The 15,395-nt window shown below is 35.0% G+C and overlaps 1 protein-coding gene across 1 annotated transcript in view; it reads right to left on the minus strand.

Annotated features, from left to right (window-relative positions):
* LOC139087693 (protein eva-1 homolog C-like) overlaps positions 1-15,395 on the minus strand; it is a 109,030-nt gene that overhangs the window by 32,404 nt on the left and 61,231 nt on the right. The window contains exons 4-6 of the mRNA XM_070636583.1: positions 9,873-10,025; positions 9,323-9,466; positions 8,980-9,237 (exon numbers count right to left, since the gene is read on the minus strand). Coding sequence (XP_070492684.1) covers positions 8,980-9,237; positions 9,323-9,466; positions 9,873-10,025 — 555 coding nt within the window. The remainder of the gene's footprint in view (positions 1-8,979; positions 9,238-9,322; positions 9,467-9,872; positions 10,026-15,395) is intronic.

Raw genomic sequence — 15,395 nt, forward strand, 5'->3', positions numbered from 1 at the left:
GGTATCGGATTGGTATAATACAGTAGAAGCCAGTGATATAACCAGCGATACAACTGATCTTTACGAACAGCGAAATAAGTAAGTAAAAGTGAGTGAAGGTATTGGGGTCAACCTAGGGGTCATTATCCTTTTTTTGTTGACAAATATTCTTCAATTTTGTATAGCTTTTGCAACCCGTACCAAAAAATTCTCGCCACATAATTTTTCTTATTTCTTTGAGCCCACATCCTGAAGACCCCTCCTAATGCCTCTCTACAATATTATTTATTATTTCCAACAAAAAAAAGGTATAACATTACAAAATTGTATGCAAATTATTGTGATTCCAAAAAAAAATTTAGTAGCATTAAGTGAGCTTACATTACAAAAAAAATATCTGAATGCAAATTATGTTCCTAATTGAAATACAATGAAGATGTTGTTGTTGTATAAATTTAAAATTAATGGAAAAAGAAGAAAAAAAATAATTCGTAAGAATTCATTAAAACAGAATTCCAGCATAATATTATAGAAATATGTTTTCATTTTCTTTATTTATTATGAGAATTTTAAGGAGCTTTTTTGTTTTTTTTTTGAGCGGGCTTTGTTGTTTTAATTGGGTGGATTTTTGGATGGGACTTAGAGGTGGAGTCAGGATCATTTTTGAGTGGGGGGTTTCATATAACAAAATTTAATAGGTGAACAGAAGGGGGTTCGGACTTTTTCTTCAAAAATCCTTCAAAATCCCAATTTTTGAAGGAATTTTAGGGATTTTTGCTTCAAAAATCTCAAGCAAATTGAAGAATTGTGGCTAAAATAAGAGCCACTAGACTCGACTCAAACCAGGTCGATTTCGACTCGATCTCTGGTTGACACCCAAGCCCTACTCCTCTTCTCTTAAATATCTCCCTAGTGCGACTCATAAGGAACACCCAGAAAATACTTAAAATGCTAATACTAGCGTGGGTGACCCCGTAACACGTTCCTACTGTAAAAAAACACTCGACCCAAAATTTATGCTTCTTAAGAAAGCTGAAAAAAGATTTACAATACTGATTCTGGTACAAAAAGTTTTCTTAAGAAACTGAGCCAAAAGTTGAATGACAGAAAAAACAAATGTTTTAGGTATTTTCAATTAAGAATTTAAATACTAATTGCAACAATGTATTTTAAGGAAAACAACCTTTATAATATTAAAGTGTTTACATAAACACGTCATTGTAATATTATGTGGTGTCATTAAATTGGTAAGCTTATTACACGTACATGAGAGGAGAGGGAGTAATTGGAATTGAACAATTAAAATTCCGAGAATTTCATTGTTCATTTTTGACAAAAGTTTGCTAAACTTTAACACAATGGTGGGTAATCTGTGTGCGGACAATATTGAAAATGTTATGAATCGTATGATTTGTGGGGTTTTGGTCGAGACATACTTCTAAGGTGTGATGAAAAAATTAAAGCTTAAACATTTTATTTATCATTAAAGCTTTAGTCATTGCTTTTACATAAGAAGGAACAGTTCCATACAAATTCTACGGAAATGGCCCGTGATACAAATTGTATGGAATTCCGAGTGTTTACTCAAACGGCTCTGTGTTGACATGTTAGTTTTATCAAAAACATAGGCATTATGTATACAATTTGGGATGGTTTATAATCGCAGTGCCGATTATTTCATAACTTCAAGACAGTATATTCTACGATTCAAATGAACAAGGTCCTGCTACCTCCAATTCTGAGCATGGTTCCAGTGAGAAAGTAAGGTTCTACTACAAATATCTTATGACTCCATTAAAGCTCGTTTGTTAACACCAGTTGTGCTTATTTGTTCCATATTGTTAAATAAGAGCTTTAGCAGAGCAGTCGTCTTTTGTGTTGCTTGTTCTCGTTCAGAGGATGTTGTCATGATTTCAATGTTCAACTCCTTTTTCTCAACTTATTTGATCAAACTCTTCAAATTTCTAGAAGTTTTGAGGCAATTTCCGAAAAATCTCAAAAAAAATTTTTGAATTCATTCCTGAGTCAAACAATAAGAAGTTATGTAAGACTACAGAAAGATAGTTGTAACTGAATAAACAGAAAAAAAACTAAATGTTTTAAACTTTAAGTTTTAAGTTTTTAAACTTCATACTTTAACAGAATATGAGCTTTATTTGATCTCAAAACTTTATTTCTATGCCACCAGCGCTGTCCAGCCCCCAACTCAAAATAATGTCTTTCAATAATTTCTTTCTCATTCAAATAGCTTGTGGTCGGTAAAAAAACCAACACAAAAAAAAGTTCTCAGCCATAAAAAAGACATCCTCACAAATCTTATCAAAAACAAATTTCATAATTTTTATTTGAAATCTGGGACTAATTTTTTTTTTATTTCTCTTCACTTTCGCGTGTGGCACAGAGCCAGAAGATTATTCTTTCATCTTATTCCACTTTTCAGATACCACTGAATGCTGAATGAATTAATAAAAAATATAAAGCAAAATGGATGGCGAAAGAAATGCAAAAGAAATAAAAAACTTTTTTTTTGTTCCTTATGAAACTGAAGCTTAAAAAAAATATTCTTGAAGCAATAGAAGCGGACAGAACTTATTAAACTTCTGTATTCAAAAAACGAAATAAAAAACAAAATAAATTCTCAGAGGGATGATTTGAAATCATTTAAATTGAAGTATATCAATGTTTTAGTGCCTAAAAAAATCAAGCTTTTTTGCTTTGAAATTTAAAGCAGCCGAATAAATGATAATCAAAATGTTTTTCTTATTTTGGGGTTGTTTGGAGATGACGGTCATTTGAAATAGGGTATTGTAAACTCCAAGACAGGAGTGTAGTTAGGACTTTTCAAATGAGAAAGGGCCGAGAATGATTGCATCTTTAATTTTAGCAGGGTCCAAGTCCTTAAACACTTCACTTGATCTGACTCTCCACTTGACCTGATTTCTCTCTTGACCTGACTCTACTCTGTTGACCTATCTCTACCATTGACCTGTCTCTACCCTTGACCTGACTCTATTTTCTGTCTACGTATTAGACACGGTATCCCAAGTTTTTTGGATAAATTCTTCAATTTGCTAGAGCTTTTTGTGAGAAGAATCCCCAAAAAACCTTAAATTTTTTGCAATTCATATAAAACTTTCTAGTTTAGCTCCTGACCCCTGACTTCTAGGTCGTATCCAATTGGGGAATTTTTAGAGGATTCATCCTGTTTATACTGACAATGATTACGGCCCTGATAGTTTGACTTAATGAATATAGATCCAAAAATGTTTTGTGGTCACTTTTCGAAAGCTTGCAAGGTGAACATATATAATGCTTGAAGGGCTCAGCCTTAATTATAGTTAATGATGCAAAGCTCGTTAGCGTTACTCTCAGCTTACTCTGCTTTTGAGAGCACAATATATGCCTGTTACGAATATTTAAGATCTCTGGATCAAGAGAGTCAAACAAGGTAATCAATAACAAATGAATGCGGCCTATTTGGCTTAAATGAAGCTGTATCTTACCCATTTTCATTCATTTTTTCTCGGAATCAGATCTCTAAATTCTGAAAATTTATATCTCATTGTTCAGTTCCTAAAATTTCAAGGTAAATTGTTTTTGAGCCTCTTATTAGAGTTGTTTTGATAGGCACAAAAGAGAAGATTTAGAGCATAAAATGTAAATTGGCCTTTGTACACCTGCCAAAACAACTCTGATGATTATCCCCGTGATTATCATTGAATTACTAAGTTTGAGTACTAAAACTTAACACATGACATCCTTTTATTTACCACTAAAGCTCCTTAGTGCATCTCTTCTGCAGCTCTTAAATCACAAATGCCATCACTAAATTACAATTTTCCCATCAATGATTTACGTCATTTCCAAACGCCCCCTATATTTTTTCACAACCGAGAGTTTGGCCTTATAATTTATGATGATGAAGTTTGTTCAATGGACAAACGAGAAAGGAAAAAAAGATAAAAAAAAAATTCAATCCCTCCTTAAAAGCACTTTGAATAATTTCCTCAATTTTTTTTTCCTCTCCTCTCCTTTTCTTGTAAAGCTTTAGAATGAATGTACATAATGCAATAAAGATGAGGAATTTATTCTATTGTAAACAACTTTAAATCCATTTTAACATTCCATTAGCTCCATTTGGTGTTGTTTTTTTGTGGAACCGAAAGACCGTCTTAGACACGTGGTGAACAGTCTTTTTGTGTGCATTTTGTTGCTACTTATTATTTTTTTCTTGGAATCATTTCGATTTTGGTGCTTTTTACTGCTTTTACTTCTTAAAAAAGTTGGAACGAAATCTGACAAAAAGCTGTTCTTGACATTTGACTGCGAAATAAGTTTCTGGGAAATTCAATTGTATTTTAATGCGATTTTCAGAACCAACAACATTTAACAGCTAACAGCTCCCATAAAACCGCTAGATCAGCATCATCAAAACCGCGAATTACTGGGAATAATGTGTCACAAAATTCGTCAACATAAAGTCCCAAGATGCAATAATAGCACAGATTACAACAACAATAACTGAATCAACATCCACAAATCTAACCGCAGCAGTAACAATATCAACAACTTGAAATCATACCACAAAATCAACTACAGCATTTTCTGTTTAAAATTACAAAACAAATTGATTTATCAGGAAACAAGAGAGCTTTAAATGATAACTTGAACAGTCTTTCCTGTGAATTTGAGATTGTTGTATACTCCTTGGGCTGATTTTTCTAGTATTGACATTATTGGATAATATAGAACTCGACAAGCCCCTTACAAGGCTAGGTTATGGCAGATTGCAACCTAATTTTACAGCAAGTAATGAAATTCATCACATTGTGCGATTCGGGGAATCTATCAGATAGATTATAATTCCGAATAACGGCTCCCAATTGAGATTCGAACCAACTGGAACCAACATCCATCAATTTTCGTTTACATGCTCTTACCACTGAGGTATCGAGGGATATTCGACTATATGGCAAGGTGCTATATATAAATCATACACATTCTGTATCCCTTTTTCTACTGTACTTCCATTAATGTAACATTGACAGACCAACACGGGAATGAAGAATAGATTTGAATATAAAGTGAATCGAAGTAGCTCGGTGAAGGAATGGTTTTGTAGTTCGGTACATAATTATTGCAATACCGATCCAAATGTAGTGTAAACGCAGCTCACAGCCCCATTTTGTAGACTAAAGACAATAAGCTGATAATAGCGTCATCAAAAGAGTGGTTCTGATTCCAGTATAAACTATATGTAGGTCTGTTAAGGTTTGGATGTGTTGAAAAGACGCTAGAATCCTTAATATCCCGAACTGGCAAGGTTTCGAAGGATAGAGATGTCTTTAGAAATTCCATGCGCACGACAATGAGCCATCGTGCGCCCAAGCCAAGGAAGTAAGTAAGTGTATAAGTAAGTAGGTCTGTTAAGTGTCATGCTATAAAGTGTCCTTGATGAAGCCAATGCTGTCCAAAGAGCTTATTAAATTATATGAGGAATCTAATTCAAATAGGTATGGAATGGTACTGTACAGTATAGCTACGCCACTGTTGTGGCACACCTAGTATAAAAAGTATAGTAAAAATCATCCTTGATGTCTATACCTTAGATTATGCTTAAGGTAGTAAAATACATAAGTGGTGACAAAGTAGCATAAGGATGTCTCTGACGTCACCATAGCATTGGCTTAACAGCAACAAAAAAAAAAAAACTGAATAGTATCCTGAGAAACCACTTTCAATCGACAGACATACTTCAAAGTAAAAAGAATATATTTTCAGAACTATGAAGCATATGCAGCACAAGGAATTAACAATTTAACCAATGAATTCTATCCCTTTTTTCAAATTATTTGCATATTTTTTTTCATCCTCAACAAGAAAATATGAGCTGAGATCTTTTTCCCACACAGCATAGAGCATCAGAAATAAATCGGTTTGATATGCAAAAATATTTCATACATTTTAAAATGGTAAAAAAAGGTAGAAGAAAGATTGTGGCGTCGACCAACTTTTCATTTCGGACTCAGTCTATGTCCTTAAAATGAAAAATGAAATTATTCAATTATAAGCCATCAGTACAACAGCATTGAGTGGTTAACAGCATAGGAAAGAAGAAAAAAACAATTTCCAAATAGAGCAGGCAGAAGAAGAAGAACTAAAAACCCTTTTTTAAGATGGATTTTGATGGATTTTCTTGATGTTCCTTTTTTTTGGTCCCATTTCATTCCTTTTTGTATTCTCGGATGTCATTTGGCATCGCTCTTTTGCTTGACGATTACTGTTACTAAGAAACATTTGAAATTTATGTAAAGCTTTTAAATTGAACCAAAAGTGTACGGGACAATTTGAAGCGCCATGAGAATTGGACAATTGATCTGACGTCCCTTTTGTGTAGACGACTAAGTGTCATTGTCGTTGTCTGTGATTTTCAAGGACGTTTTTTTTTTGAGGTTTTGTTGGAATGGGATTTGCTGGAATGGGCTTTGAATGGTGTGTCATTGGGAGTGCAGTTGCAAGGGATATACAGGCACTATGTATAGTTCGTGTAAGTCACCTAAGTAGCTCAAGTGTTTAGTAGCATAAGACTTTGTGACTTTGTGTTTAGTGGGAATCGTAGGACGTGAGGCCCCATGAGGATCAGGTGGACTTTTCTGACAATTTCTGTCTTTTCTGTCTTTTCTGGCCATTTTTGTCATTTCTGGTCATTTGTGACTTTTCTAGCCATTTCTGTCGTTTTTGGCATTTTCTGTCTTTTTTTGGAATTTCCTGTCTTTTCTGGCCTTTTCAGTCATTTCTGGCCATTCATGTCGTTTTGGTCATTTCCGTAATTTTTGACTTTTTCTGTCATTTCTGGCCATTTATGTCGCTTTTGGTCATTTCTGTCATTTTTGACCTTTTCTGTCATTTCTGGCCATTTATGTCGTTTTTGGTCATTTCTGTCATTTTTGACCTTTTCTGTCATTTCTGGTCATTTCTGTCTCTTCTGTCTCATTTCTGTCTCTTCTGTCTCTTCTGTCTTTTTTGTCTCTTTTGTCTCTTCTGTCTCTTCTGTCTCTTCTGTCTCTGCTGTCTCTTCTGTCTCTTCTGTCTCTTCTGTCTTAAATCCAAGAAATACAAGTCATCAACGATCAAAAGTCACAAAATAAATCAAATAAAGCAGGCACCAAATGAAATTAACATTCACAAAAGTGTAAAGGAAAAGCAGAAATTATCCACAGAAGTACCTTCAACTTTAATGCCATGCATCACATCTGAAGATTATAATTCTCCTAAAAGAATTTCTTTTCATCTCACATTTTGAATGAAATACTTCCTTTAATTTTACTTCCCACATCAAATAAAAAAAAAATATAAAGATATGAGCGAGAGGTGCCTAGCAGCTGAAAAGGGCCACATCATGAGTTTGTAAATGTAGAAATCTCTCTGGATGGGATTTAAGGCATGACTCTTGAGAAAATTCTTAAAAAATATACATTTCATGATTTTTACAGCAGTTACGTTTGTATTTGTAGTAAAAAATATGTGAACATGATGTATGTGAGCTTTTGTGATTTTGATAGAGGAAATACTTTTTTTTTATCTCTCTACTTTCCATACTTCCCCCTTTCTTTTTTTTTGACGAAGGATTTCAGTTCCTTTTTTGTTGTGTGTGCGTCTGTTGTTAAGAGATTCTCCTTTTTTTATATTCTTTTGTTGGGAATTATTTTGCGATTTAACAGTTTTAGGATGGAAGAAGAAGAAAAATGTTTAAGTGATTTCTTTCCTTCTTTTGTGCTTATCATGATGCAGTGATTTTTAGGTAGAGACGCTTTTTCTATCTCTATTTTTAGAAAATATAGAATTTAGCGTGATTTATTTTTTTTTTTTTGAGGGATGTATGAATGATTCTTGCATGTTTTTTTACCTTTCAATTTCCTATGAATAATTTATTCATAGACTGGCTTGCTCTAGGCACGTGTAGCCTAATAATAGATTTAAACTGAGTTGCACAAGATGGTTGATCGATTCAAAATCTGGCACCAGGCCGGTATGACTCTGGTCAAAGCCTGAAAACTCCGGAATATATTCTCGATTTTTAGAAATATTTCCAAATTTGTATGAAATATTCCCTTTATTCCGGAGTTTAAAGACCTTGACTCTGGCATGGCACTGGATTTAAACCGATCCCTGTACTAAGTCAGAATAAAGTCAGCCTTCAGATTTTTGTCTATTACCCAATTTGCTTAATATTGGTTTTTTTCTCAAAAATCATAAACCAGTCACTGGTATTTAAGACATGGCTATAGTTGACCATAAGCAGACCCAGAAGCAGGTGACGCAGAAATATCGAAGTAATCATGTGCCTGACCGGCATGACTCTGAACTGCAGACTGATTCAGTGAAAACTGACCTCAAATCATGACTTTGTTACGTCATGTTCTTTCCGACAAACATGCCAAGGTCAATGTGATGCCTCAGCAAAGTCAAATGCTGTCGTGAACCCTAACCGACAATGAGCATGCTCATCTAAGCGAGTATACTCAATCGTTTTAATTTTAGAATATCCCTGGCACACAAGCATATTCTCAATGAGCATCTTAACATACCTAGTTATGTTCATTGGTAAGATTCTATGATAACGTAAGAAAATCAATGTGTTTATGCATGTTAGGGTATGTTTAGAAGTGAGCTCAATTTGTAAGATTCAATTTATCATGGAGACTAGTTTGGCCATCGACTCATATTGTCAAAGGTATGCATATGTTACCAAAGTTCACTGGCTCATATTTTTTCAGAATCGCAATTTAAATGACAAAATATTTGAATTTTCCCTTAAAAATTTTAAATCATGACAATTCAAAAACCAACTACAATAGAAGATTATCTAGTTACACTTCTGTGTAAGCTTTATATTTACGTTCCTATGTATGTGTACATCATCATCATCACCATCATTTTTTATCATTTTTCAATAGTTCAGCAAGCAAAAATTTATTGAGTACAAAAAAAGGAACTTACCTTCAAGTGATGAATCGTCACGATTTCTCATCGGTGGTCGAACAGACGATGGTTGAAATGAAATAATTTGTGGATTGTCCGGTAAACGATCCTTAGCTAAATCACCTTGTAGTTTTGGCTCAGGTGGAACTGCCTCTGGTTCTTTATAAAATTGATCGTCATCATACAATTCATCATGGTCATGGTCCATGTCATTTTGTTGTGGCTCATCGGGTTCAGGTGGCGTATCAAATCGATCTTTGAGAACTTTCTTCGGTACTGTGCATGTAAATAAGGAGATGGGAAAAAATATAATTTTCTTGGACATACAGCACAACAGGACATGATTGATTATTCAACTTACCACAAGTGTAAACCACTTTGAGAGTCATTCTCACTTCGGGCTTACAAGGCTTACCAAATGTGGCACTGTCAGCTGTTAATAAGCACTTCCTCTGTCCATGACAAATTTTCATTACAGTCTCGGTTGTGTATGTTGCTGGACATACTGTTGGGTGTAAGGATGAAGAAGGATGGAATAAAAATGCAAATTAAAAAAAGCCACAAAAACCAAGTTTGGAAAATTAAAGGGGATTTAGAAGTTATTCATAAGTTACGTCCAATTTTTTAAGGATCCTCATTTTTCTGTGGATCTGCTGGAAATTCGATACATAACAGAGAGGGTAAATGAGTAAAAAACACCCAATTTCTTGATTGACATCACTTATGAACAACCCCAAAAATTAAAGAGGATTAGGAGTTGTTCATAAGTTACGTCCAATTATTTAACGATTCTCGGGATCTGCTGGACATTCAGATACGAGACAAAGAGGTCAAATTAGTCCAAAATACCCAATTTCATGATTGACGTCACTTATGAACAACCCAAAAATAATAATTTTGACAAAACTTACTCTCGTCTTTTGATGCTTGTGATGGCTGAGCACACTGAAGACTTTCATATTCAGTTTTACCATAGCTTGCACCATAAATGGCAATTCTTGAATATGGATTGCACATTAATTGAATCACATCGTTTTCACAAGCCACTTTACTACGAAATTCGTCTGAAAAATAGAAGAAAAAAAGGGTCAATTTGATGAATATAATTTTTGGGGACATGGACGAGAGAGCACTTCCAGGTGTAATTTAATATCCATTATGCCACAAAAATAAACAGCAAAATTTCATAAACAACAATTTGCATAAATTGAGATTTCTATTCAGTTTAACAGAAAATCCTTTATAATATGGAAATTAGATGTACCTAGATATTCAGCATATGCAAGCATATATATATTGCCTGAAGCATTCAAATATGTTGACTATGAAACTCAATATCTTCTTTTACCCAAAATGCTCACAATAAACCCGAACAGTGTGAGAAAGCAAATTTGATTTTTCGTGTCCATCCTTAACGGAAATAAGCATGTCCTCGAGATCTTGCTCACCTTAAGTATTCTATTGTAGATGGTCATGCTCGTGAGCATTGTCTTAGCTTACTCTGCTCTTAAGAGCACGCCTATTAGGAGCAGTTCATCGATTGAGTCAATCCGACACCAGACCAATGTGATTCTGTCATGGTGCTGGATTAAATTGAATGTAGAGACACCAGAGACACGCCAGTCTGGCATCGAATGTCAGAGACACACCGGTCTGGTATCGGATTTTTGATCGATTACTGGCTTGTACTCTATATGGGAGAAACAGCCTTAAATTAACCCCTAATTACTCATCAGGGTAGCTTCATATCTTGCAATCAATGCAGTGACTAAACAGCGTTCTGTCGACTTTATTGTCTTGCTCGGATATCTCTGACGTACTCAATGAAGACCACAACAACGTGGAAATTACATTTTTTACAACGCTTTCCGGCAAGTATGAGTAGATGCTGCATCTCGTAATAGAATTCAAATTGCTTTTTAAAGAGTACATTCCGCTTTTGTTTTCAAAATTTCATTCAGCTTCAAAAGGATTTGATTATTGTTTTAGGAACAATGGAATCCCGAGCCGAACAATCCGGCGTTGCCTCTTGCCCTATTTGTTACCGTAACAATGGATCGAGATCAGCTGTTACGGTTCCCTCAGGTCAACATAAAATAGTCTTAATGTTACCACGGCTACCTAGCCATGTCCTAGCGAACACATTGTGCTGCTCGGGAATCTTGTTGGTTTTGACTTTTTTAATTAGCATCAATTCAAATGAACTGCAATTCAACTACATCCAACACAAGTCAACCGTCCAGCTTATTTAAATATTTACAACTTCATTTGACAGTCAAACCTATTTTTTCTATCAGAAAACTAGTAATGAAGCGGATCACGCTTCATGGAATATTCACACCATACACAGATCAGAAAACTGTTCAGAAAAGTTAGAATTAAAAAAACAACTTGAACAAAATAAAAGATTCATCAAATAAATGTGATAAATAATGATTACTTACATAGTAACTAAAATTATTCAAATCAAGTATGCATTCGAACCATTAATGTTCGAGCTTCGCTCGAACTATTTTTTTCCACACGGAACATTTTTTGATATAAATGCAGTTTGTGTTGTTTGGGAAAATTTTCACGCCTTCACTCGCTTCGCTCCGTTCAGGCCGCAAAATTTGTGAGCTTCGCTCAACCAAGTCCGAACTACGTTCGAACTGTTAATGTTCGAGCTTCGCTCGAACTATTTTTTTTCCACACGGCAACATTTTTTGATATAAATGCAGTTTGTGTTGTTTGGGAAAATTTTCACGCCTTTCACTCGCTTCGCTCCGTTCAGGGCGCAAAAATTTGTGAGCTTCGCTCAACCAAGTCCGAACTGCGTTCGAACTGTTGATGTTCGAGCTTCGCTCGAACTATTTTTTTCCACACGGCAACATTTTTTGATATAAATGCAGTTTGTGCTGTTTGGGAAAATTTTCACGCCTTCACTCGCTTCGCTCCGTTCAGGGCGCAAAAATTTGTGAGCTTCGCTCAACCAAGTCCGAACTGCGTTCGAACTGTTAATGTTCGAGCTTCGCTCGAACTTTTTTTCTCGACACGGCAACATTTTTTGATATAAATGCAGTTTGTACTGCTTGGGAAAATTTTCACGCCTTCACTCGCTTCGCTTCGTTCAGGACGCAAAAATTTGTGAGCTTCGCTCAACCAAGTCCGAACTGCGTTCGAACTATTAATGTTCGAGCTTCGCTCGAACTATTTTTCTACTCACACTGTAGATTACAGTACTTATATAGATCACTATACGAGCCGGGCTGAGCTTCGCTCGCCCGACTTGGGTAGATTACAGTACTAATATAGATCACTATAGGAGCCGGGATGAGCTTCGCTCGCCCGACTTGGGTAGATTACAGTACTAATATAGATCACTATAGGAGCCGGGCTGAGCTTCGCTCGCCCGACTTGGGTAGATTACAGTACTAATATAGATCACTATAGGAGCCTGGCTGAGCTTCGCTCGCCCGACTTGGGTAGATTACAGTACTAATATAGATCACTATAGGAGCCGGGATGAGCTTCGCTCGCCCGACTTGGGTAGATTACAGTACTAATATAGATCACTATAGGAGCCGGGCTGAGCTTCGCTCGCCCGACTTGGGTAGATTACAGTACTAATATAGATCACTATAGGAGCCGGGCTGAGCTTCGCTCGCCCGACTTGGGTAGATTACAGTCCTTATATAGATCACTATAGGAGCCAGCGCAGATTCTATTTTATCACATGTTTTTGTTTTCTAAAAAATAGGCATTGATCGAAAGATATCTCTAATGAATACATTTAATATAGAGTTGCAAAACAGGCACCTGTGACAGACAAAAACCAATTTGTATAGAATTTCTTACAAATCCATACAAATTATCAAGGAATTGTATGGTTTTTGCCTGTCACAGGTGTCTGTTTTGCAATATTTATGATAAATTAATCTTATTTAATATTTATATTTATGGTAAAGTATAAGGGTTCCAAAAAAATTACAAAAGTCCTCGTGTTATTGATCGAGGGACTTAAGCGCATTTTTGTCCCAGCGATCAGTAATTGATTAATAAATCAGTTCTCGATCTACAAAACTAGATCCAGTTCACTTCTAGACCCACAAAACAAGATCCAGTAGGATCCAGGTCACTTCCAGACCCACAAAACAAGATCTAGTTAATTACAGGTCACCATACTAGAAATTTAAGAATTTCATAATTTAACAGATTTTCATAATTTAAACCATATAACGGTCAAAAAAAATTTAAACATTGATCAGTAAACACTGTTAAAACATCGAAGAACATTGAAAAACACTGTAAAACAATGAAAAAACGTGTTGTTGTTTTTGTTGTTGTTGTATATGAAAATGAAAAACTGTTAATTATAGTATTTATGCTTTGATTTGGAAGTTTTAAATGGCCGGCGCCGCAATAACTTTATGGAATTGATCTTTTAAAACCATTCCGAGCTCTCTACGATGTCTAATTAAAAAGTTTTTAGCGTCAGCCGAACGCCCGAACGACCGAACAAAGTGATTTATTAAGCTACCTTTTTGAAAAAAATTTCAAAAATGCGCTAAAAAAACAACTCAAAAAATTAAAAAATAAAAAAAAATAGTAGGACTTGAACACACGACATGATAAAGATAGAATATCAATACATTGCTACGATTGCATTACGCCAAATCGTTTTAAATACTTATATTAATATTGTGGATAAAACACATTTATAAATGCTTAATTTTTACTTAATTAAAATCAAGATAAGAAAAAAACTTTAATAGTGTGCGGCCGAGCGAAGCGAGGCCGCGATTTTTTTGACACGTGTTTTGGAATAATCGGCTATAATTTTGCAAAAAAATGACAGATTTTTGCATCGTGTGCCTCAGTGGAAGCATCTTATGGCTCCAAAAACAATACAGCTCTTGCCATAACCGATATCTATCAGATGCAAAAAACCCGAAGTCTTAATATTGAGTTTGAAACGAGTTATCGCACCGATTAACTTGCTAACTTGCTAACTTGCTAACTTGCTAACTTGCTAACTTGCTAACTTGCTAACTTAATGACAGAAAGTGTTTTTTTGCGATTTCTCGGCACTGGAAGCACCAAATGAGATGCGGTTTTTACTGTTGGATTGGTATTTCCAGGCACAGACTTTTGGCTAGCAACTATATGGGGCAATTCCCCTAGGGTAATCCAGCAAATCAAAAAAAGTGGTTTCAGTGATAGACCAAAAACAATATATTCACCCAAATTGAAAATTTGGTGTGAATATGATAAAGTGAGTTAGACCTTAAAAATTTTGCAGTTGGATTTTTATAGGCTATAGAAGATTACCTATGCAGAAAAAATTTCATTATATGTGCACCAATAGGAGAATCGAACAAAAGCATTCAATTGGCTCTGGTGGTCAGTGGTTTCACTATTATGAGTTGAAATTTTGCATACATAAACTATGTGCTAATATCTCTAGACGTTTTCGGAATTATTCAAAAAAACCGAAAACTCTCAGTTTTATAAAGAAATTAAAATGTGTTTTGGAATAATCGGGTATAAATTTGCAAAAAATGATAGTTATTTGCATCATGTGCCTCACTGGAAGCATCTTATAGTTCCAAAATCTAACCAGTTCTTGCTATAACCAATGTCTATCAGATGCAAAAAACCCGAAGTCTTAATATTGAGTTTGAAGCGAGTTATCGTGCCGAAATTGAAAATTTGGTGTGAATATGAAAGTGTTTGTTGGTGATTTTTTTGATCTTATACGATGTAACCGGTGCTGAAAACGTATTTTTTTGGTAAATTTTTCACTGTTACACAGTGTAACATCAAAAAAATCAGTGTTTTTTTGTGATTTTTTCGATGTTACAGTATGTAACGAGTGCTGAAAAAGTAATTTTTCGGTCATTTTTTCACTATTACACAGTGTAACATCGAAAAAATTATCCAAAAATATGATTTTTTTGACACATGTTTTGGAATAATCGGCTATAATTTTGCAAAAAAATGACAGATTTTTGCATCGTGTGCCTCAGTGGAAGCATCTTATGGCTCCAAAAACAATACAGCTCTTGCCATAACCGATATCTATCAGATGCAAAAAACCCGAAGTCTTAATATTGAGTTTGAAACGAGTTATCGCACCGATTAACTTGCTAACTTGCTAACTTGCTAACTTGCTAACTTGCTAACTTGCTAACTTGCTAACTTAATGACAGAAAGTGTTTTTTTGCGATTTCTCGGCACTGGAAGCACCAAATGAGATGCGGTTTTTACTGTTGGATTGGTATTTCCAGGCACAGACTTTTGGCTAGCAACTATATGGGGCAATTCCCCTAGGGTAATCCAGCAAATCAAAAAAAGTGGTTTCAGTGATAGACCAAAAACAATATATTCACCCAAATTGAAAATTTGGTGTGAATATGAATATTTAAAGATCCCGTAACTAAAACAACAAACAG

The sequence above is a fragment of the Chironomus tepperi genome, unplaced genomic scaffold (assembly GCF_022539635.2).
Source record: "Chironomus tepperi strain 1889 unplaced genomic scaffold, CSIRO-AGI_Ctep_v1 contig_129, whole genome shotgun sequence".
NCBI lineage: Eukaryota > Metazoa > Arthropoda > Insecta > Diptera > Chironomidae > Chironomus > Chironomus tepperi.